The 25,354-nt window shown below is 38.0% G+C and overlaps 1 protein-coding gene across 9 annotated transcripts in view; it reads left to right on the top strand.

Annotated features, from left to right (window-relative positions):
• The window catches only part of plekhg5b (pleckstrin homology domain containing, family G (with RhoGef domain) member 5b), an 82,172-nt gene that overhangs the window by 37,116 nt on the left and 19,702 nt on the right, over positions 1–25,354 (top strand). For 5 of the 9 annotated variants that reach the window (XM_030139012.1, XM_030139018.1, XM_030139010.1 and 2 more), the window contains 6 exons: positions 13,943–14,084; positions 14,478–14,577; positions 14,818–14,878; positions 15,260–15,351; positions 15,443–15,579; positions 18,146–18,312. In XM_030139012.1, the coding sequence (XP_029994872.1) occupies positions 13,943–14,084; positions 14,478–14,577; positions 14,818–14,878; positions 15,260–15,351; positions 15,443–15,579; positions 18,146–18,312 (699 nt within the window). Of the gene's footprint in view, positions 1–2,375; positions 2,641–3,293; positions 3,350–3,569; positions 3,654–12,560; positions 12,951–13,942; positions 14,085–14,477; positions 14,578–14,817; positions 14,879–15,259; positions 15,352–15,442; positions 15,580–18,145; positions 18,313–25,354 lie in introns of those variants that run through there. The other 4 variants (XM_030139016.1, XM_030139017.1, XM_030139015.1 and 1 more) reach the window with 4 other exon arrangements.

The raw sequence follows: 25,354 nt of genomic DNA, 5'->3' as shown, positions 1-25,354 counted from the left end.
GCAGCTATTGTCCTGGTCTTGTGAGCAAAGACTGTCTGGGACTAAATTCCAATTGTTATCCTAAATTGAGGATAATTTAGGACAGAATTGTTGAGTCTGTTTGTATGACTGTACTGCCATGAACATATTGTTGTGTATGGTACAATTACTGCATTGTGTATTTGTTGTGGTGTGGTGTATGTGTTGTTTGGTTGTTGTATTAGGTTAGTGATGAAGATGTAAAAGCACTTGAGGGGTAGGATTAAATAAGTTTATACTTCTTCCTACTCCTTTTCGACCAAGCAAAATTCAGACTTGCACATACCTGAAGATAGATTCTGTTCATTTAAATGTTATTTTGTTTTTGTTTTGATTTGCTTCATTTTGTTTCTTTGCGTGTTCAAAATAAATAAATAAATAAATAAAAAATAAATAAATTTCTGACACTATGATACAATGAAAGACACATTGATCAATGCCACAGACTTGAAGCTTTCTTTGCAAACCTGTTATCCCAGGTTGAGTCACAACAGGGTCCACATTGTCCTCCTCCCCCTTTACTCTGGATTTTTCCGATCACATATATACCAACATTGCAACAGGATGATCAATAGCTCAGCGTCATTGTTTACAACTACTGGTAGCTTCGGTCAACAAACCTGAGATTGAGTCAATTTTATGCATAAGTGTGCATAAGTGTTCTACCCAAGTTTTTAAGATCCCAGTCAGGAAGTGTGGCTGAGGAACGTATAAAACTGACGAAATCATCTGTAGAATCCTTTAAAGTACTAAAATCTACTCACTTTAAACACTTCAAGGTAAATACACCTCATTACCACTAATAAAACAGGGTTCCCACGGGGTCTTAAAAAGTCTTAAAGGTCTTGAATTTACAAATCTGCGTTTAAAGGAGTGATATTTTACTTTTTTAAATGGAATTATGCATTTTAAATTTCCCTGTGGTCTACATAAACTGTAAATGCTATGCTCAAAGTTTGGACATATTTTCAGTATGAACTACAACTGCTGCTGCTGACAAACAATTATGTCGTACTCGGAGAAATGTTCGTCGAAAGTCTTGACCGTATATGTGCAAATGTCGTGACGTAACTAGTTATAAAACGTAACAAATTAAGAAGGAATTGAAACGGGTGGTAGAAATCCACTCGATTTTTGCCTGAATGAATATAAAGATAGTTTTGCAGCATCTGGAGGGTTCAAATTCAAATTTTATTAACTATTAGGGTCCAAATACATAAATAAATGTACCAAAGACTAATAAAAGTGGGTTTAGCAAAATATGACCTCTTTAATACGTTAAAAAAGTCTTTAAAAGGTATTAAATTTGATGTGGTAGGTCTTAAGTTATGTTGCCATAAACTTGTTTGCTGTATTGTGTTTAAATGTGTCCAAACTGCAAAGAAAGTACTCAGTTCTACCCGTTCCAACGAGACAATTTATATGGAAATTAGGAACAAACCATCACTAACTTTGCAGCCCCGGGTGAGAAATGACTCAGCGCAATGGGAATCAAGGCATTGGTAAATAAATACATTTTCCTAAATTCTAGGAGTCACAAATTTTTGCCAGTATGGCCAAGAAACAGGCTTTGAAATAGGCATTAAATTCTATTCTGAATAGTCTTAAAAAGGTCTTAAAAAGTCCTAAATTTAACTAGAGGAACCCTGTAAAACTGAACATTAAAATATCCTTTATAATAACTATCTGCTGGTATCTGTAAGCCAATTCTTCATTTTTGATACTTAAATGTTTTATTTTCTTATTTTATCATATATTTTCATTTTCATAACCACATTGCTTTGTGAGTTTTAAAGCCCATTCAGCTCTACTTCAAAGTGGAATAGCAAAGGATTTTTATATCAATCCTAATTTAATTTCAGTATAAAAATGTGCCGACTGTTCCAGTTTTTGATTAAAAAATTGAATTAACAGACTAAACACAAGACACTCTGATATGTTACAAATGAATGTCAGTGGTATGTTGTGACATAACAGATATACTTCCCACTCCCCCCACTCAGTCAACACTGTTTTCAAAGGAACCCAACTGAACTCCCTTATTTGACCTTTTGTCGCGGCGGGGTCAAAGTTCACATGAGGTGCTAAATCAAGCAGGACTCAAAGATTTGATGACGCTCACTAAGTCGTACGTTTGGAGCTGCATCGGTTGATCCATCAAAGGGTTTTTTTTTTTTTTTTTTTTTTGGAGAAGGTTGCTAATTCCCAGGAGAAACAGAAGTTTCAGTATGAGTTTACATGAGTCAGCCGGGATGTGTGCGAGCATGTGGGGGTGTGATTGAGAGGATGGGCGGGGTTTGAGGATCTTCTGCCTGTGTGTGTGCGTGTGTGTGTTCCCAGTTGGCTGCTATAGTAAACACAGTGAGCGCCTCAGCTCTCTCTCAGGTTCCTTCGATCTCTCCGTCTGTCAGATTGACCCTGTTTGGTGTTTCATCCTAAAGATCTGGATTATTTGAGGAATTTGACATCCATACTCTTCTTAGAAGCTTTGCGGGGAGTTCAATACAGGTTGGGACTAAAACTTTGGACACCTGTTGCCTGCTGGATATCAGAGATATTGATCAGTTCTTCTACAGAAAACTCAAAGAGCTTGTCTTTCCTTGGAAGAGGTCTTTTTCTATGGTAGGTAGATAATATCAAGCCTTTTTTTAGTGGTTTCTTACATGATGGCACTTTCACACCGTGTAATAAAATAATCAGTTAGGTTTTTTTGGCTTATGTGTGATTGTTTAGCTGGAATTTGCTTCTACAGATGCTCCAGGTTTGCATGTGTTGTTGAAATATTCATTCATTGTAAGTTAAAGCAGTAGATGGAGGACTATAAGAGAACATAAACATTCAGGGTTACGTTAATGGGGTTACCATATACTTTAACTAATTTACTTAAAATACCTTTTCCGTCTGTGAGGTTGTGAAGTTTAGCTGTAAACCCACACTTTAACTTTTCCTCCTATGTCTGCATATTTCACATCTGCTTCTGATATAACAACTTGCAGAACCCACCAGAGTTCCCCTCCTTTCCGTCATCTTCATACCAAATTGAGAGTGGTCTACAAATAATCAATTTCCATGTCAAATTTGGAACAGCTTGTGTCCAAATTATCTTTGAGTTAGAAGCTGTGATTTGACTTGGACCAGCTCATTGTGATATTTTTTTTAAAATTCTCTCTAACTTCCTCCTTTTTTGGTCTTGCTCACCACCCTCTTGTCTATCTCTCCTTCTTCTCCTGCCCCGAAGCTATGGATAAGAGGGCTTGTTGCATCATAGTCCAGCCTTAGACAGTCAGTCAGTACACTTGACTTTGTTAGTGCAAAGAGAGACCAGCTGCCGGTGAGTGCTGCTTCTACCTTGTATTGATCATCCTGAGCTGGACTAACTGGAGTGTGCAACTAGGCTACCTTGACTTGTCCGGTTCTAAGAGGATTTAACAGTGTTTCCCTGCTTAAGAAGAAGCTCCAATATGTTGTTTTGCTCGGTGACGACATTGTGACAGTGGCATGTGTCATTTGGGTGTCGTGTAAATATTTGCCTTGGCTGCATGGGGTTGAATATGTTTAACTTTTTTTACTGAATCCTAGAATAGATGGTTCAAAAAGCAATCTCAGTCAGAAAATGGCTTGTGGAAGATGAGGAGGTAATATTTTTCTTGGGCAAATTTGCTGCATGTTGAAACATACCTTTCAATGGAATGCACAAAAAAGGAGTTACAGTGTTTCCTGTAAGCATGTTTGTTCCTGAGTTTCTTCCCCAGAGTGTCTTTGTGGACCTTTGGGCAGTATTGGATTACATCTTTAGATTCTTTGTGTACGTCTCTGCTGTATGCGATAATGAACGAGTCAGACGATAAAGGCTGTCGATCAGGATAGAGTTTTCATGGAGAGTTACCGATGTGCTGGAGTCAACGCAACTGGAATTCATATGTTTATCACCAGAGGAGGAAATGTAAATGTTTGGGTATATATGCTGATGTCACTGTATGGGTAATAGATTACTGGCTGATTTCTCATAAACGCCTATAGTGTGCAATATGGGAAAAACCATTCTAAAGTCATCATGTCTCACAGAACAGAGAAGAATGACATTATGAAATACAGTGTACGGTTACACAGTCTTAAACAAGCAAGTGAGTCATGGACTAATCTGCTGATAAACTGGATATGAAATGCTTTTTTGGAAGTAATTCTGATTCATAATCAGGGCTGATTACTTATGTTCTTTTTAGAGGTTTATCCAGCGTTTCTTTTATTTATAGTAACATGATATATGGAAAACAACAACATTACTGCTCAATGTTAGCAATTAATTTCTTTCCACACTGACATACATCATAGTTTAGATTGTTTCCATGTTGACCTGGAATTTATTGCCAACATTATAGTTATGAATTCCTGTAAATAATCATAATGAGCCATTGTTTTGTGTTTTTAATCAGCAGATCATCTGAAACCTCGCTTTCCTCCTTAGTCATGAGCATTGAGCTTGTTATCATTAGAATTATCCTTAAAGTATCCATTACACGTGTCCAGTCAAAAAGCGTGTGTAATAGTAGTTATGTACGTCTGCTTTGTCTTCCAGATATTGGCTTTTAATAGGATGACTTCATTCTGAGTTAAACACCTGACCTCATGTCTGCCCGATGTCTGTTACGGAATATAATTCAGCTGAATTTACCACCGGGGGTCCATTTGTGAACATTTAACATGTGTCGGGCTGACATACACACAGTCATGCGACATGTGTTGGGCTTTTGGATGGAACACAACAAGTGCCTCTGTTTGAGTAAATCCATGTGTGTGTGAGGCAGCACAGGAGGGTACTGTACCAGAATAAGGGAGAGTTGGTTAATAGGAAGCAGGCATGCAGACAGGCAGGCAGGCAGTCTCGTTGCATAAGGACCGCATTAAAAAAGCCCAGTCCTGGCTCTCCTCCTCCACCTCTGCACCCAGCCAGAGGACAGATGGCCGCAGAAGAAAGCAAGCAAGCGGCAGCAGCTCTCTGCCATGCCACTCCAAAACAGATGCATCATTCATTTATTGAAAATAAATCAGACCTGGGCCAGGCTTGCCCAGGCTTCCCCTTTTGATCTCTTTCAGCCTTCCTGGCCGCTGTTAGTAATCCCACCTACTGGGCCATGGCTAATAGCAAATCTGTACTGTTAAGGAAAGCAGGTCCTCTCCACTATACATACATATACTGTACATCTTACAGACTTATGAATACTCTGCCCCCAAGAGCACAATAAAAATTGGCTTTAACAAGAAAGGAACCTAAAACAAGTAGCATGTAGCAAAGGCTGACCTGTCTTGGCCTCTGTCAGATCAGACTGATGAAGAACATGTTCAATTTTTTACGCATTAACTCTTCAAAGTTTTTCTCTTGACGATCCATCATTCTTAATGCAGGTGCTGATATTGGGTTTTTAGCTGCAGCTGAAAACCGGTCAATATCTTAAGAGCACATCTGCAGTCAGGATAGCGATTGGTTGGAACAGTAAGTCATGCCAGCATTTGACTGTGTCCTTTAGATGATGAACAACTGAAGATTACAGTTAAATAGCATTATTTAAAGTTATGTAACTGCAGCAGTTAGATAACCTTTAATGTTTTGACCGCCATATCTACTATAAAAAGGATACTATTCTCATAAAAACGGAACTTACAAATTGTTAATTGATGATCAGATTTAGTTTCAACTGTATAATAAGTGCTAGAAATAATAACTGAAGAAGTATTATGGACCTATAAACATCATGTCATTATGTCTCTTGCATTAATGTGATATTTTGGTGAATCTATTATTAATATTGATAACAACATCTCTATAGCAATGTCAGATCAAATCAGTGCTATTGTGATGTTTGCATGTCTGTAGTTTATGGCGTCGATGCATATACAGGTCAAAGGTTTGCACATTATTGTTTTTGACTGTGAAAATCAGACAGTTGTTGTCTGACTTTCTAAGAGTCGTAGACTATGAACCATTGGTGATGTGTACTTGTGTCTGACTTTTGGGTTATCTTTGATTAGTTCGATGCTGTAGACGGCATGAGTTGTTCCGACCAAAGTCTGTCTGTGCATTTAACTGAGTTCACTCCAGTCATAATGTCTGAACAAGACCGTGCATGACTGTGCCTGCAGTCTAGGACTAACCAATCATTTGCGTGTGTAGGTGTGTTTATTGGGATGCACTTTAGCGTCTTTCTTTCTGGTGTCAAGAGAGAAATGACAAGGCCGCGGTGGGGTGTTTGAAAATAAGAGGGTGGGAGGCTGACTCGAGCCGACTCCTCCAGCTCCTCATGACTGATTACGAGGATCCGAGCTAATGCTAACATAACTTACCGCTGAGGAGAATCTCATCCAGTTGCCAAATCAATGATGACTTGCATGTTAGTACAGGACCTTACAGCAGCCTTTTTCTGTGGGAGCGGAGTGATGTTAAGCATTAAAGTTGGCCCGTGTCATTAAACACACTGTACCTGGATGTCACCCGCAGTCTCAACAAAGCAATGTTAAAAAACTGAAATGCAATAAGACTTTTCAGTGTCAGACACAACACTGGCCCAAATGAGCAAATAGAGTTTAGCCAAACACTATTATCCAGTGTCCTGATAAAAAAAGCTTTAATCAGGCTGTTGTGTTGATTCAGACTGACTTGGGTTTCATGTTTTTTTATGTTTGTGCGTGTTGTGTGTTGTGTGAGGCTGAGTAAGGTTGATGATGGCTGCTGGGAACAATGACGGTGATTTGAGTTTGCTCTATGGGTGTGGGCACCACTATGACAAACAGCTGTGTGTTATAGCAATAACACACAGTAATAAATGTGTGGGAACGCCGGTTTTCACAATATGTCTATAAAAGATAAGATTTTACATTTTTTTGCTGCCTGTTTTTTGTAGGTTGTTTTTACTTTGTTTTGCACTTTAAAAATAAACCTTACTCTCTGTGGCAACTCCAAATGCTCACACATCTACACAGCAACTGTAAAAATAAATTGGAAAAAAGTCTATTTATTTTTATTTGCACCCTCTTTTTTTCAAATTAGGCTGGTTAATTACTTGCCCTATCGCTGTCATTAACTTACCTCCATATGCAACAAAATGAGCAAAGCTTAATATCCCAACCCTGAAGATACACAAAAACTATTGCCTGCAGCTTTTGTACCGTTTTCTTACTCCTCCTTTGACCTGATGCAAACACAAATATGCAGATGGTGATGCACGCTATTACATAAGTGCTAGGTGCGCTCTGGCAGGACAAGCTGTTCCCGAGAGGGTTGTAAGATTTAGGAAGAAACATAGCCTGGATTCATGACAGACGGGAGGTTTTGGATTTTACAAACCATTGAATGTTATTAGTGGTTTTCAGGTATATGAGACTGAAGAAAGAGAGAGAGAGCGTGAAAGAGCAGATCTGCTTTGTGATGGACAGGTATTGCTTCACACTGAGTCAACATCTGTAATCTGGGTCCGAATTTATCTGTGGCCTTTTTTTGATTGATTGACATTTTTATTTCGAACATGTAGACAGTGAAATCAAAACAAAATCAACCAACAAAATATTAGTAATAATACATAAAAGGTTGATAAGTAAACAAAAGAAAAAAAAAATAAATAAAATAAATGAAATGAAATTAAACATGCTCGAAAAGGAGTAGGAAGAAGTAAAAACTTATGTACTCCTACCCCCACTCTCTATTCCTGATGAGCTCTATATAGTAATTATTATTTTATATGAATATCAATATAATAATACAAATAATAATAATAATAATAATAATAATAATAATAATAATACCCATTTACAACTTCTCATACCAGTATCAGCACTCTCAGGTATTAATAATGACTAAAAAACAAACCAAAACCAAAAACACACCCTTTCCTTCAGTGCCTCATATGTTCCCATACACAAAAACTGATTGCTCATACATTTTCCAGCGTTTGCAGGATGGGGCCAGCTGTCCAAACTTACGTAAAATTGTCCACAGGAAGTAAAATTATGGTGACGATGAGGACAGTGCAGTCCCACAAAGTTCCACCCTTAACTACAGATCACTTTTTGGACTTTTATAAAATCCAGTTATCCTTCCCATTGGTCGTCAGACATGATTATTCACTCTTCAGGTTTTAGCATCACACTCTTTAGGGTTGCAACCAATGATTATTTTCATAATGGCAATCTTTTTAAAAAAAAATTCTTTATTTTTGAAAGTTTTTTAACAGATACAAAAAACAAAAGGCAGAACAAACAGGTCATGAGGTCAAGGGGTTACAAAGACTGCATTATTTGGACAAACAACACAATTTGTACACTTAATGGTTTACAGGTTTGTCTCACAGGTTATGTAAACGTTGACATTTTTCCCAACGTTCTTCACCCAATTCTTTCTGCAGTCGTATTGTGTCGGTCATCAGTTCTAGTAAATAGAGATGTTTTACAATATTTGTAAAGACAGTCAGCGGTGGACATTCTCTTTTAACCTCCTGAGACCCAGCAATGTATTTTTGTCCTGTGTAGGAGACAAGAGTTTCACAGCTTTACTGGAAAAAAAAAACAAAAAAAAAGACCCTGTCTACCGCAAAGGACATTCCTTAAAAATTTTAAAAATGCATCTGAAAAAATTGTTTCATCACGCTGTTTCCAATAAAAGCAATTACTTAATGTAAAAAAAAAAGCCAAAACTTGTACTTTTCTGGGTCTCAGGAGGTTAAGCCAGTATTTTGAAATGGTCTTTTTACTCGCTGGGAAGTGAATGATGTGCTGATTTTAAAACCCAAAACTTTAGAGGTGATTTTAGATACTTCCTTCCAGTAAGTCTGGATAGAGGGGCAGGACCAGAAAACATGGGCATGATCCACCATGGTTCCTCCACATCCTCTCCAGCAGCTCTATAATGTCAGTCTTGTCATTTTCTTGATCATTTGCTTAGACTGTAAAATGCTGTTTCATATCGTCACCTTCCTAAAATAATTGATCATGTCATTTTTTGATTTACAAAAAATGACTTTTGTCTAAATCATTAAATACTCAGACTATACTTCTGGTTAAGTTTTTTTTTTGTTTCCTGAAAAATCTCAAGAAATTACTTAAACAATTATTTTAGGAAGGTGATGATATGATATACTGTACCATACTGCAGCATGATTCTACACAGATTCTCCGTGGAATTTAACTTAACACTACTTCCCTGTGACATTCCCCACATGCAGTCATTACATCTCAACAGATCTTCATTACCAAACAGTTTGCATGGGTTGAACAGCCGCTAACCTTTTTGTGTTTTCATGTATTGTTTTGTCTCTGTTCTGCGAAACTGACATCCCAGTCCAGTAAATAAATAAAGAAAAAAATACAAACCTAATTTATTTTTTATTCATATTAGGGCTGCACAATATTAACAAAAACTGACATTGCAATTTTTTTTAAGCCTGTGATATATATTGCGATATGAAACAATACTGAGGAGTATATAATAGCTGTGTGGTGCCGATGTAAATGGTTAAACAAATTAGTTGTTTCCTCTCATTGTGGCAACAGGTTCAAGGCACTGTTGACACAGAACTTGTGTTTCAATATCATCCTTCTTGTAGCCAAAATAATTCCAGATAACTGACAATGGTTTTCTTTTTTGCGCCAAGTCTTCATTTACGGTGATTTTCTCTTGTTCGTTGCTCATTTTTCAATGTTACCACTGACTCACTCCAAACTGATTGATAATGATTGTGATTGGTTGATTGCTACGTGCGGTGTGTGTCAAATACCCTTGAAATTAGATGACAACACACTGAGTTCATTTGCCTCCTACATCACAGGACCCACGATGTGACTATTGCACACACGTACATCATGATGACGATGCTCAAATGATATAATTGTGCACCTCTAATTGGTATTCTTTTCTCTTTTTTTTGAATAACTCTGCATTGTACTGATCTTTGAAGTATTGTAGAATTGCTGTATCATAATAATATCATGAGTTATTCTGTGATCTCCACTCCTAAAACAGATGAACTAATCTGTAAATGTCTAAAACAATGTGCTCAGTAGAGGGTCTCATGTGTTTATACCCCTGTAGCATGGCAGTATTTGGAGGATTAAGTGTTAATGTATTAATCCTGATTCATCCCAGGAACGTCTAGTCATCTTCGCTCAAACAGAACAGCTTTATTACAGCTGAGCGACTGATGAACTGCTCATCGATGACACAGCGTTGGAATGGGCATGCCTGTGTTTGCATGTGTGCAGAGGGGATTGGATCTGAAACCAGGGTGTATAAGCAGATGCCACGTGGCTCTGGATGTGCTAAGCCAGGACGAGGGACGCTATGGGGCCTTTGTGTGTTCTCAGCTGTTGGGGAGAAATGACCGGTGTGTGTGTGTGTGTGTGTGTACAGTATATATATATATATATATATATATATATATATATATATATATATATATATGTGTGTGTGTGCATTTGTGTGTATGAGTTTCATCTACAGTCACTCCCCCTGCCCCCATACCCCCCTGCTAACTAATCTCAGAGCAGGCATGCAGGGTGAACGGGTGGATGCACGCGACATACACTCACATGACACATGTTGCCTCACACACATTTGATACATTCACAGCACAAAGCACGCATAGCTTCCCCTGTCAGCTGTACCGCATCGTCGCCTCCTCTTGCAGTCGGCTTCGCTAACACACTCCTCCTTCTCCTGTTGTGTTGGGAAAACTGATCCTGTAGCTAGAGAAAAGGCTGGATAATGAAAGTCAGGGCGGCTTCAAAGTATCAATCATGCCTCTGATCAATAGGAATGTTGAGTATTGCAAAAATCCTGCTCAGGTGTGTATCTTTCTTGGTTTGACTTTTTATCCATTGTGTCCTTCTGGGTCCTTCAGTGCAGTCTTTTCTTCATTTTTTCATGATGCACTGGTTTGTCTTGGCCAAAGCGTCAGATATTTTCAGCTGCTTTCTTTCTTTCTTTTAGCTACAGGAATGTGCACACCCAAACTTGATAGTTAGGAAGGCCTACCTATCTGGACTATTGTCTAAATATGGCATCTGATTTGCAGGCAGAGTCATGTGTGTCCACATCTCATGGCGAACATACCACCTCTATGTGAAGAGGCGTTTGACTCCACTACACGAAATTGTGTGGGCATGCGTTGAGGTTTACTTCAGAGAAGCTCAAGTAGGTGATGTTGTAACAGATATGCACGCCTCTGCTGCCGTGGAACCGTTCGTGGTGGGGCGGCCATCTAGTAAAGCAGTCGTCTGAGGTCAGTGAGTCAGTCAAAAGCGAGACACTTCAATCCTTTGTATCCTCATCCTGTCAAACGTCATAGATGGAGAAATGAGTTCAGCCTCTTTTTAACGTATTTCCCCTAAGCTGCGTTTTATAGTGGTGACTGCAAAGTGAGTGCAGACACAACAAGACCTGCATTTCAAAAAGCAGATGTCCTTTAAAAAGGTGAATGTCAACCAGATGAGTCGAGGGAAAGCACTTGGTATACATTTTTTTTTATGTGGTATTTTCTCTATTTATAGTAGTTGGCATTGAACTCCATGAAGCTTTTGTAAAATCATTAGACTGCTTGTATTTCTTTTTGTTGTGTGTTTTTTTTTTTTTTTTTTTTCAAGTTGTGTAAGGCAATTCTTCTCAGGCTATTAAATGTTTTTACCACTAATTACACAGAAGGGCCCAAAGTTAGAAAGTTTATTGCACTATTTGTAAGTTAAACCATGTTCGATTGCATTCTGTCGCACTCATACATTATATTTATGTCAGGCTTCCCTTGAAAAGATATTTTATCTCAAGATACTTCCTGGTTAAATAAAGGTTAAGTTAAAAAAAATACATTAATGAAATTTAGCTCTGCTTCCCACCTACATAGTTTAGATGTACTCAGTAATGTAACTTGTGGTGCTAAGGGTTTGTTCTGACTCATGTTGATGGCCGGTCTGTGCTCTGTTATGTTTAGTCTGCCTTTTAAATAAATGCATGCTGATATATATTAGGCTTTTATTATACTAATTCTCTTTTATAAATACTCCTAAAAAGTGCAAGAAATCTGATTTTGACTAATTGGTGTAATGGAGTTGCCAAAATTCCCAGATCGCATTGTTGCTTTGCACATTTATTGTTAAATATAAACTTATTTGTTCATGTGATTAAAATCTGCATCCAAAAGTATAACAAGCTGCAATTCATCCTTTAACTCCAGTTGTCTTTAGTACCAGAGGGCCATGCTAACTGTGATAAACAAGGCCACTGACTTGTTTTGTTTCGCCTCAGAGTTCACTTGACTTGAGTGACTCTTTCTATTTAAAACCTCTCGCTGGTTGGGGCTGTGCCTGGGTATAGTGACCCTGGTTGTATGAGAGGAAGGGAGGAGTCGTTACTGGTGGCAGAGGACAGAGAATAAGCCAAGAGAGAGAGAGAGAAAAAAGGAGGTGAAGACCCTGGCTCTCTGTGCTCAGAGCGGGGCTGTTTAATCTCTGCAGGACCGTCAGATGGCTTTGACAGAGCACAGGCACCAATTAGGCTGCAAGATTAGGAGGGGGGGCTTTGTACTTCTGAAAGGCTTCTGGACGGATCTTTTTTTTTTTTTTTTTCTTCCTTCCTGCCACGGGTTTATATCTTTGCTGGGGCTCCTCACCCTTCCTTAACCTTATCCCTCCCTCCCTTCCTCCCTCCTTCTGTCCTCCCGCAGCCCTTCGACCTGCTCCTCAAAATCTGCGATTATACCTGGCTAGACATTGAGAGCAGTGGATTAATAAGGCAGCTTGTCAGTGTGGCTATACAGGGGCACGCTGTAGAGTGAGTTAGCAACACAGCGAGGTAGCAAGTTGGATATTTATTGGGGTCCTGGGTCCCTGCTGGCATGGATACTGGGGAAACTTGCAAGAGTCCAGGAAACTCCTGCTCCCATCTGCAAAATATAACGGTATTGTACAGAGGGTCGGGGCAGATTCAATGTAATTCACATCTTGAGTATGAGACATAAACACTCTTAGATATAGCATGTGGCAGTTCTTATTTATGTCTTATGGCTACATGGTTACTTATGGCAGGCTTATACAATTTTGTTTAGTCTGGGAGAGATGTCTACCTCTTGCATATCTCTGTATACGAAAGCTGGACTCCTCAAACCCTGTTCTGAGCACATGTACTCACACACCCATGCTTAGACACATTGCTCCTCCTGAGTACATGGAAACAATGACAGGAAGTACATTAGCAGGACCTCCATTGTATCTCCCCATACATCCTTGCTTCCTGAGCTGAGATTGGGTGATGCCGAGGGGCCGGGTGGCGGCCAGTCGGGGACGCAGGGTGGAGTGAGGAGATGTCCCAGAAGCCCCAGTGCTCTGCCACAGTTTGGTAAAGAGCAGGAGGGGTTGGGTGTATGTGTGTGTGTGTGTGTGTGTGTGTGTGTGTGTGTGTCTGGCCTGAGACGTAGGTAGCTTAATCCTGTGGCCTTCTGCTGCCTGTCGCCTCAGCTCTGCAGGGCTTTTGCAGCCTGACCTGTGGTCAGTTCATTGCTTCCTCCTCTCAGGGTTTCTTTTTTTTTAGATTATGCAAAGGATTAAGATTAGATTGAGCTGGTCTGAGATCCTCCCAAGGTGAAAAACTGAGTGTAACTTTAAGTCAATTAGCTGTCCTGCCAAAGAGGGGGGACAGATGGTGGGAAAGAGGGAGTTACAAAACCTCAGGAATGCCGATGGCAGCTTCTGCGGTCACTTAATTGTGGCAGAAACAATAGTACAGGAGGGGGCTGTTTATTCTAAATGTGTGTGACTGTGTTACCCTTTTCACTTTGGGCCAGTAGTTTAAATGTTATGGTATTTTAACGCAGGCACTTTGGGTACTTGCATTTACATTGATCTGACTTCCTGTTGTCCTCTTTTCCTCTCTGTATTTGCATGTTGTGTACAGGTTTGCCACCATCCAGACTGCCAAGACCTGAATAACAAAAGCCCACTTCACCTGTGTGAGTCATGTGACTCACGCTGCCATTCCGAGAATACAGACAACATGCACTTTGACCGGCACCCGCGATTTGACTTACAACCTCAAGGTACACCTTTTCTTTTTCCTTTCTTACAACAGTTTCCTCATTATGATGTGTATTAGCATTATGCCAAATAAGCTTTTTAGTGTTTTCTTATATCTAGATTGCAAAAAAAAATTTTAAAAATCACTGTTAATGTTGCTTCATGTCTGTAGAATGTGTACATTAACCAACAATCATTCTCGAGGCTCTGCTTTTTTTTTCTAATTAACTAGTGTGTATATGTTTATAGCATTTCTAATTCTTCCTAATATTTACAGTTTGTTGCACTGCACCAAAAACAATCTACTGTGCCACAACAATAAACACAGCAATAACAACATGTATTTGTCGATCATATTGGTTTCCTCATATTTAATCTGTCAGAAAGAACAACTGCTGTGTTTTCTTAACCTTTAGCCTCCATCCTGGCTCGGAACGTGTCCACGCGCTCCTGCCCCTCGCGCACCAGCCCCCCCTCTGACCTGGAGGAAGAAGATGAGGGGGTCAATGACCGTGGGTGAGTAACCCTCCCTTATGTCATACTAGTGCTAATGTACAGCTGCCTGTTTGTAAAGTTTTTGTCCTTTTACACTGAAGGACAACATTTTCAGCCATGACATGTGCGTCTGCTGTGTTTATGTGTTAATTGCTGTTTTTTAAGTGTTAATTGTGACATGTACCAGTTAGTTCCCTCTGTGTTCTTTTGCAGAAGCTGCTTTAAGGATAATATAATAATGTATCTATAACTGTTTTTCAGGGAGCGTAAAACAGGGGGGATGAAGTTGGTGAAAAAGAAGCCACGGAGAAGACACACTGATGTAAGTAATCCTGCGTAACGTAACACATGCACACATGGGCTGCTGAGTGCAACACAAAAATGGCCCCCCCGTGGAACTGTAGTTAAATTTCAGTTCCCTTACAGTTTGTGGCAGTGAAATCTTCATTGTTATCAGTTGTATGACTCAGAGATACCAGGTGGGATTCTCAGTAACAGCGTGTGTGTTAGCAAATCACCATTACTCTCTGTAATGATGATAATGGTATCTCCCAGACTGCTTTTTGTCTGAGCTTAGCAGTGTAGTGAGAAGGAGCCCCCCTGTGGATCTGCTGAGAGCACACATATAGTCCAAGCTCAAGGCCGGCCTTCAGAGCTGCAGCCCCACCTGTGTAAACTAACAGTGCGTCTGTTCCCTCTGCAGGACCCCAGTAAGGAGTGCTTCAGCCTTAAGTTTGATCTCAACGTGGACATAAACACAGAAATTGTACCTGCTATGAAAAAGAAAACCCTGAGGTGAGACTGGGAGGATTTTGCGGGTTCACAACAGAGATGGAAATTTATATAAATCCAAACTAACAGCTTTTTCTTTGTAATGTGTTACTAGGGAGGTTCTAGGGCCAGTATTTGAGAGGAACGGCATTGAGCTGTCCCGGGTGGATTTGTTTTTAGATCAATCCAACACTCCTCTGTCCCTCAACTTCGAGGCCTACCGTTTTGGAGGGCACTACCTCAAAGTCAAAGGTAAAACAGGTGGAAAAAAACAGTCTTTTTATTGCTTTTTTCAGGATGACTAAGTGTCCTTCAAGTGCTGCACTTTTTAGTCATGGTGCATTTCACAGTAGACCGCTCTTATCTGTAACAATGACTGAGCAAGGCAGGTGGTGGAGGTGTTTCTGAATACCAGGGAAAAGGAGGAGAGTGTATCTTAAAGGTCATCAGTGTTGAATGATCGGCTACTGATCTGTTTGTTATATCTTTTTCCTGAAGTGTCGTTAAATTTCCCATGAATCAGCGGTGCTACTGCGCACTACTAGTGTGTTGACATGATGACACTGCCAGCTTTTTTCCCCCCTTTGGAGCTTCAGTGGAAACTTGGAATCTAGTTTCTTTTGTGGGATCGCTGCAGTTACACTTGATGCAGTTTGTGGATGAAAAGCCTGTTTAAGCCTGTCATAAAAGAGGTCCGATGCCATGACTAATTGCGATTCTGTTGAAACTATCACCCTCCAGACTTGCACCTCTTGACCGCAGTCTGGAGTTACATAGAGTCTGAAACACAGAGGTCAAACACAAACAGTTCACAGCTGTTTGGTCACGTGGCGAAAGAAGAGGTCTGCCATACATCCACTACAGTATATGCGCTGTTAACTTCTATATTCTTACCAACTCTAATCTACATTGTGTCTTCATCTAAGCTTACACAAATAGAAAGTGTGTCCTGCTTTTGTTAGCATTGTCATTTGTTGCAGTTTTACAAGAGCCTGTTGAAGGATTAAAGTTAAGGATAAACAGGGAACCCTCCCTAATGTGTGCTAGGAAACGTTTGGGTGTGGCACTTGTTTGAAACAGACTTAAATCTGAAAAAAAGTGAACTACAATAAAGCCGCCGTCATCCCAGATACTGTGTACAAACTCATGCAGTTACTATACTCCCAACATTTTGCCTGTAGTGACTGTTTTTATGCCTAAATACAGGGTTCCTATGAGGTCTTAAAAAGTCTTAAAAGTCTTGAATTTGCAAATTTGCATTTAATACAGTACCTTCAAAAAGTCTTTCAAAGGTATTAAATTTGATATGGTAGGTCTTAAGTCCTGTTGCCATAAACTTGTTGGTTGTATTGTGTTTAACCTTTGTATGGTGTTTGGGTCTGTGGGACCCGTTTAAAAGCAAGTAGTAATTATTTTTGTATGAATTTTTTCCCCTCATATCTTGATTACTGTACTTTCCGGATTATAAACTGCACCTGACTATAAGCCACACCCACCCCGTCTCCAACATCTCACCATCGATTCACTGATGTCAAGCTTACGTGCAGCAGCTGTATTTCCTTCTTCGACAGCCAGATTGATCATTAGCCTGGAAAACATAAATTAGACGCATCATTTTTGAGCCGCGGGTTCACAGCGTGTGGAAAAAGGTAGTGGCTTATAGACCGGAAATTACGGTGTATTACATTTTACTAAAAATGAGTAGCACTTAATTTCATAAATGTGATCCAGCAAAGGCAAAAGGCAAATATTAAACATACAAGGTGGGGAAGCAAAATTTACAATGAACATTTAGTTGTTTTTTCTCAGCAGGCACTACGTCAGTTGTTTTGAAACCAAACATATATTGATGTTATAATCATACCTAACACTATTATCCATACCTTTTCAGAAACTTTTGCCCATATGAGTAATCAGGAAAGCAAACGTCAGAGTGTGTGATTTGCTGAATGCACTCGTCACACCAAAGGAGATTTCAAAAATAGTTGGAGTGTCCATAAAGACTGTTTATAATGTAAAGAAGAGAATGACTATGAGCAAAACTATTACGAGAAAGTCTGGAAGATACTATTAAAGAAGAATGGGAGAAGTTGTCACCCGAATATTTGAGGAACACTTGCGCAAGTTTCAGAAAGCGTGTGAAGGCAGTTATTGAGAAAGAAGGAGGACACATAGAATAAAAACATTTTCTATTATGTCAATTTTCTTGTGGCAAATAAATTCTCATGACTTTCAATAAACTCATTGGTCATACACTGTCTTTCAATCCCTGCCTCGAAATATTGTAAATTTTGCTTCCCCACCCTGTATATGCTTTTCATGTTGCTTGTAATTGGGATGAAGTAAACATCTGTTGAGTATTGTAACATAAAATTGTTTGATTTTGTTGAATTAAAAACCCACAAATGCAGCGGGACCACCACACCTACGAACACTGACTGAATAACAGAAATCTGAACCCCACACAAGGGTTAAATGTGTCCAAGCTGCAAAGAAAGTAACGTTTGTCGACTCAGTTCCACCTGTTCCAACCCAACGATTTATATTGATATTAGGAACCAATTATCGCTAACTTTGCAGCCCCCAGTGAGAAATGACTCAGAACGGTGGGAATCAAGGTGTTGGAGTAAATAAATACATTTTCCTGAATTCTAGGAGTCATGAATTTTTGCCAGTATGGTCCCGAAATGGGCATTAAATTCTGGTCTAAGTAGTCTTACAAAGTCTTAATTTTTACTTTTAAATTTTAACCCTGTAAATAATGTGATGATTACTTTCCCAAATAAACTAACGCTGTTGTTTTTTTTTCATCATGTAGCACGACCAGGTGATGAGCTGAAGGTGGAGCAGGGTGTGAAGGACTTGCGATCGCTCAGCCTGCCCAACATGAAGCCCTCTGGAGGTCAGAGCCCCTACATCCTCGCCCCTGGCAGTGAACGGATCGAGCATGGATCTCTGGGTCGCAAAGAAAGCGTAGATCTTTTGGTGAGTTACATCGTGTGTGAACATGTGATTCGACTGTGGTTGCATGTGACGCTCCCGCTTCAAACACACACTGTCTCATTCACAGACACCCTTTCAACCACACGCTGCAACACAAACACAGACACACCCTGTGACTCTTTTAGCCAAACCCTGTTTTCCATAACTTCACTTCCTCTTCCTCAAATCCCACAATGCCTTTGGCAACTGTAGTTTCTCTTCAACTAATCCCATTATGACCTCATCATATCTATTACCTTTATCAGCCCAGCAGAGCCATGGGAATTTTGGATTTCTGTTTAAATCCTCTGTCAACTCCATGTGTGTTTTGTGTGCACGCCGGTCTGCTTTCGGTTGACTCTGGAATCTCCTACAACCATGACACACTGTGTGCTTTGTGTGGAGGAAATGGTGATTTTATACCTGATGAGAGTGTGGACAGTGACTTCATGACCCACTCGGCTGCTGAAAACAGAGTCTGAAAACAGCATCAGATTTAGCCCTCAAATATCAAGAACTTTTTTTGGCATCTTCTAAGTTATTTTGGTCTCTACATTTAACCTTTCCTAAGTGATTTATCAGCATTTATTATATTATTATCCTGTGCGGTTTGCATTTTACCGTAAATTCCAGATATTTTCATATATTTAATTTATTGATCATGTAGATGTTAATTAAAGCTCAGAGTAAATTCAAAGTTTATCATATCAAAACAGAGAAAGCTGAAGAAAAAGTGACTTTTTCCGAAAAATATCTCATTAATTCAACATTAAAACAAGTGTCTCCAACCACGGCTATGGGTTTGACGAGTAAATCAATGTTGTAGAAGATGACGGTGTTTCCATGTTCACTATGGAGCCTCTGAACGTCCACATGAGTCATATCTGATGAAAATGAAAAGATGAGAAACTGCATTTTACCTCAATTATTTCCATGTATTAATAGGATTAGTCATTCGACAGTTATTAAATATTTTAAATCAGTAGATGATTTTGTTCGACGGTGGATGTTCAGGTTATTTAGGGATAATGATTCTGTGATATGAGCCCAAAGGTAAAAGATCTGTTCATTTATGACATTTCTTTACATTAATTTGTGGTCTAGTAAATGTCATAAAATATTGTGACTTCCTGAGGCAACATTGTCCGTTTTTTTTGTTCAGAACTAAAACCTGGATATATTTGATATACCATTATTGATCAACAGAGAAAACTGTAACATTTTAATTGTTTAATAACTTTTTTAAATTTGTTTTAGTAAAAGAAGGCACAAAACAAACAGGAATGATCACAGGTGTATTCAGACATTTCCATACTGTTTACTGTTCACAGATTGAATGAAAAAGTCCTATTTTTTCCAATACTTTACACCCTTGTGTTGTTGTAGGCGGAGATTATAGGTCATCATTTCCATTAAATGGATATGACTGACAATTTTTATCACCAAGGAGATTGAGGAGGATCCTTTTTTAGGTAATATTTGGTATTTAATCACTATTTTAAGTCAGGATACATTTGTTTTGAACAACAGTACTACACATTGCTACATTCACATTCGGACATATATCGTAACAAAATACACTCAGTCACAAGATTTTGGAGTCGGCATAAGCACAATTATATATTACACCTAATCTATATATTGCACCTTCCCCTCCAAAGTAAAAATAAATAGAATAAATACAATTAATTAATGCAATAAGTTATTTTAAAAAGACTGGAGTAATTCCATTTCTCAAAAACATTCTGTAATTTTCAGTTCTAAGGATAAAAAAAAAAAATCAAATACATGATAGAAGCAGTAGTAAAATCAAGAGTAAACACATTAATAGTAAGAACATGAGTAGTTTAAGTGTGAATATGTTTACTGTTGTTCAAATGCATCATATAATTTGTTACATAGGACATTATTATTATTTTGTTTATTTTTTTAATTCAAATTTTTATTCAGAACAATCTCATAAGATATTATACAGGACATCAATGATACAAAGTACACTGTCCTCTTTTTTTTTCTTTTTGAGAGGGAAAAAGGGTATCAATATTGTTCACTGAAAGGAAGAAAAAGAAAGAAAAAAAAGGTGATATAAGTAAATTAAATAAGTACATAAAAAATGGATGATCATAATGATATTAACAAGTTTGTGAACATAGCCAACCACATTTCTAGGAAATTAGACAAAGTAAATTATGCATAAATACATATATACAGTATGTATACACACAAAGTAGTATTTATACTCATAATACAAAGAAAGAAAAAAAAGAGCCTAACAGTGCACATGTACATTTAGAATTTGGATATTCAAGTATAAAAGGTAACTATGAACATAAGAGTAGAACAGGAAAAAAAAAAAGTTAGTACCATCTTCTATGTTCAGTCAAAGTCAGATTTGCTAAAGTTATATATTTAATCCAAGGCGTCCAACAATTTTTAAATATCTCTTGTTCAAATAGGACATTATTTCGAAGCAGTCATTTTACCTCTACGTGATGAACTGCACCCGTAGTTTTCCCCTTTTGTGTTTAGTCAGGTGTCATGTGAAGACTCGCTGGCCTTTTACGTACTTCAAAGCCACTCATTGGTTGTTAATACCCTCAAGTCAAGTCGAAACCCTTTTGCATGTGAGTTTGTGTGAGGTGACATGCACATACAGTAAACACACTAGCTCTGATGTCATTATAGCTTCAGGCCATGAAACAGGTAGAGGCTCAGTTAATGCATTTTATCAGTGTCTGTGGCTTTAAGTCACGTAGGTTAGTCACCAAACACACAGCGGCGGAGGGATAAACACGGGAGGTTGCTGAGGAAAGCAAAGCTGAAGTCATGTAGTATTTAACTTCCGTTTGCTCTGGGGGATGTGTGTAGTTTACTTTGTCGGTGTCATCAAACTATTTGCGGTAGTAGTGTTCAAGATTTAATGCGCACGCTCTCAATGTGTAAAAAAACAAGGCCGGAATATTTATACTCCACTACATTTCAGAGCCATTTATGAAACATGTGCTTTTTATTCCACTACATTACAGATTCTTTAAAGCAGGGGTGTTAAACTCATTTTCTTTCAGGGGCCACATTCAGCCCAATTTGAAAAAATAACATTAGATGATGAAACTATTTCTATCCAAAACAAAAAAGATGGGAATAAATGGAAAAAAACTGAAATTTCTGAAGAAAAACAAGTACAATTTTATCAATATTATGCCTCAACTTATATATTAATATATATATTAACACATGTGCATTACAGATTAGATCTACCAAGACACAAAACAGGCAGAATATTGTTAAAATTGCACTTATTTTTCTTTAGAAATTCCAGATTGTTCATCTTTGTTCAGGTTATTGACATCTTATTGTTAAAGTGTATCAGAATTTAAAGTTCTTTGCAATAAGTCAAAGAGAAAAAAATTGGTGTTGCCATTATTTATAAACATAATGTCGTATTATTTTTTTCACATTAAACCAAGAAGAAAATTTGGAGTCATTATTTCTAGGTTATTATGCTGTTATTTTTGAGTTTGATGCCCTTCACTGTTAATATCTTCAGGGTAATTTTTGCATTTTGCACTTTGTAAATTCATCACGCGGGCCAGATTGGAACCTTTGGCAGGCCGGTTTTGGCCCCCGGGCTGCATGTTTGACACCTGTGCTTTAAAGTGTATTGATGTTTAAATGTTTCTTTCTTTTTAGTTGAGAAAATCGCTTATTAAACTCTTCAAACCCTTCCTGGATCAGCTATAAAATGTCACTAAATATGTAAAATTGACTTTTTAGAGACACGAGGTTCTCAAAAGACAGCAACACATGGACCTATAAGGATTTTATATCATATGATGCATTGGTGTCGATTGAACTAGAGGTCAACTGAGGGCGGATTTTTAAAGATAGATATAATAACCATAGTTAGGGGCAGGAAAAAGTCAATTGCGCTACTGATTATAATCACTGGAAATGAAGTCTTTGAGCTTGTGAGAAACTGGATGATTGTTTAACTTAAAATGTAAGTCAGCGTAATGAATGCCTAAATGCTGTATACAAATATGTGTTAGTAAATCTGAAGTTGAACAACCTCAAAATAGGTGATTTTTTTTTTTTTTTTTTTTTTTTTGCAGCAAGTCAGTAATTCCAGTTGAGAATGTTAATATTATTAGCAGCCAGCAAGAAATCTATCACAAGAAGGTGGTTAAACCCAACTCCACCAACAATAGAAGATTGGTACGAGACCATCTTGCAAATATTCAAAATGGAAAAATTGACTAATATCAGAATTCAGAAGGATAAATTTGATCATATTTAAGACAAATGGATCAAGTTTGTATCCTCTACCCGCCCAGAATTTGTATCACTCCTCTAAAAATGTCCTCTTTTTTTATAATCTCACTGTATTTTTTTTTCTTTTTTTTATGTTTTTCTGCATAAACGTGTAACGTTTAAAGAACCCAGAGGTATTGTAATGCTATAATTGTTTTTAAGTGAGAAATACCGAAACTATAAGCACCCAGTTCGTATGTTAGTTAGGTTTTTTTTTTTACACTTTTGTATGTGTAAAATAAGAAATATGAAAAGGACTCTAATAGATAACATATGTATGAATGGTAATGTTGAAGATATTTGGTCACCTTTTCCCATAAAAACAAAATGAAAAAAAAAAAAAAAAGAGAATGTTAATATTAGTCACAGGTCAAGTTCTACTTATTTGTAAGTTCCAGACATGATCAACTCAATATTATATTGTTGAAGTATCTGTTGACTAAACCACCAACCTGTACGCAAGTAAAATGAGCTTTACCTTAAGTATTTACTACATTAAAATGAAATATACACATTAATGCAGCAGTAACATGTAGGTAAAAACATCATATATGATAATAAAACACTAAGAGGCACCATTTTACTGCACAACAGCAACTTTTACTGTTTATATTTTGAGCAGATTTCTTTCTAATACATACTTCTAAGGTTTTGTGTCAATAACGTTCAATTCTAGTGGAGTATTTTCACAGTGTGATACTTTTACTTGAGTAAATGAATGCTTATTCCAGCTCTAGTAACAACTCTCATGTTGTCCTCAGGGGGGCAATAATGTGCCAGTATAAAACTTGTGACTGCTCCGATTGTTGGTACTCTTACATAGTTATGTTGTAATGCCACATAGTGGGAGTATTTGGGTTGAAAATCATTTCCATCTTGGACCTTACGTCTCCTTCTGCAGACCTCCAGTTCTTTTAAGGCTATTGCTGCTTTTTCATTTGACAGCAGAAACTCTGTGACCTGTTTTTGGTGCCAGCCCATGTTTTATAAAATCTGTTTTGAGCAGCTCTGTGAGGATATATGGGCACCGAGTGTACTCTTTTGCGTTTCTATGGCAGCAGCCCTGGTATTCACCATAAACTGTATGCGTGCCTGGTTTTTAAGGAATGGGCTTCTTTGCTCAGAGAAGTTCAGATATTTGCCTGGTGACCGGATTCATGGCCTGGCATCACGGTGGCTTGTGCCAGGCGTTAGTAAAAAGCAGCCAAGTCCTGTCCTTTTCTGTATAGAGTTAGTCTTTTGTTTGAATGGGGTATTTGAAATTTATTATTGCATGCGTGTTACATTTTATAGGCTCTGGCAACATTGTGATAGGCTGCAGAGAGCTTTGATGATCTGGATTGATTATTTTACAACAGGGAACCTCAGCCAAGTGCTCTGATTGGTCGAAAACACATTCCAATCCTGCTGATAGTTCCCATAAAACACCGCTACCCGTCTGTGCCTCGAACTTATTGCACCATCTGCAAATAATACATCCTTTTACACCGTTACAGTATCAGTGGTGTATCAAACCACCTTTGACACTGGTGTAAAACAACAGACTTTGAAAAAAAATATTTATAATGTAAGAGAAAAGTTAAACAATCTACATTCTATGGCTTCTGAGAATTTTGCTGCACATAACAAAGCTAAAACTGTGACTCAGGCACAACAGGGGTCTTGCTTTTACAGTTAGTGTGACTCATTTTACTTAGAACATATACATTTTTTCCAACAATGTTAGTATGTTACAGCAGTATATGGGAATATGAAGTTTGCGGAGTTTCCATAACTTTCCTTTTCTTGTGAAGAGAAACTGTAATCAGCTCTTCCAGTAGTCATAAAGATAACACAGGTCACTTTAGGACTATTTTCACAGTACGCTGGTAAAATGTGTGGCACTGTGATCTCAGTACTGAAGAATAGAAATTCTGAAACTGAAACTTTGCCCCCATTCAAGTCAAATCTCATAAAATCCATGTAATCGAGCAGAGTGTGTTATTTGATTCAAAGATGGCAAATCACAGCCACAAATATCATATTACAGGTTACAGATGGGTGGTTTTGGCTTTCCCAGGGAGTTAATGTCAGGAGGAAATGGGTCTACCATGTGTAACACTGATCAAGAGACCTTAAATATGCAATCTTTGTCGCTATCATATATCAAAATATGGCATAAAGTTTCTGGTATCTGCATATTTTCTCTCTGATCATATTCAGAGGTGAGGTTCACAGATTTTCAAGTGTGAATTAATACTGTAACCAGGTGAAAATATGAACATTGATAGAGGATTTATTTGTCATAAGGGACAAAATGCAGTAATGTCCCGTCACAGTTAATTGATCGCCATTCCAACATTTATTTCAACATAAAGTAGCTCCTTTTTTTAGATCGGGGGTGTCAAACTCATTTTAGTTCAGGGGCCACATACAGCCTAATATGATATAAAGTGGGCCGGATCAGTAAAATAATATAAATAGTAGGATAAGAACTTTTGAGTGAAAAAAGTAAATTCCGTAATGAAAATGTTTACATCTACGAATTGTACTTGAACATAACATAAACAAATATGAACAACCTGAAAATTTGTTAATAAAATAAATGCAATGTTAACAATATTACGCCTTAGTTTATCGTTTATACATGTGAATCACAACTTAGAGATCACAGTGGATCTACAAATACACAAAACATTTAGTAACAGGAGAATATTACTAAAATTCCACATACTTCTCTTAGGACATTTCAGAT

Source organism: Sphaeramia orbicularis, chromosome 7, assembly GCF_902148855.1.
Source record: "Sphaeramia orbicularis chromosome 7, fSphaOr1.1, whole genome shotgun sequence".
Classification (NCBI taxonomy): domain Eukaryota; kingdom Metazoa; phylum Chordata; class Actinopteri; order Kurtiformes; family Apogonidae; genus Sphaeramia; species Sphaeramia orbicularis.
The sequence above is the reverse complement of the archived record's forward strand: the minus strand, read 5'-3'. Positions and strand labels throughout refer to the sequence as shown.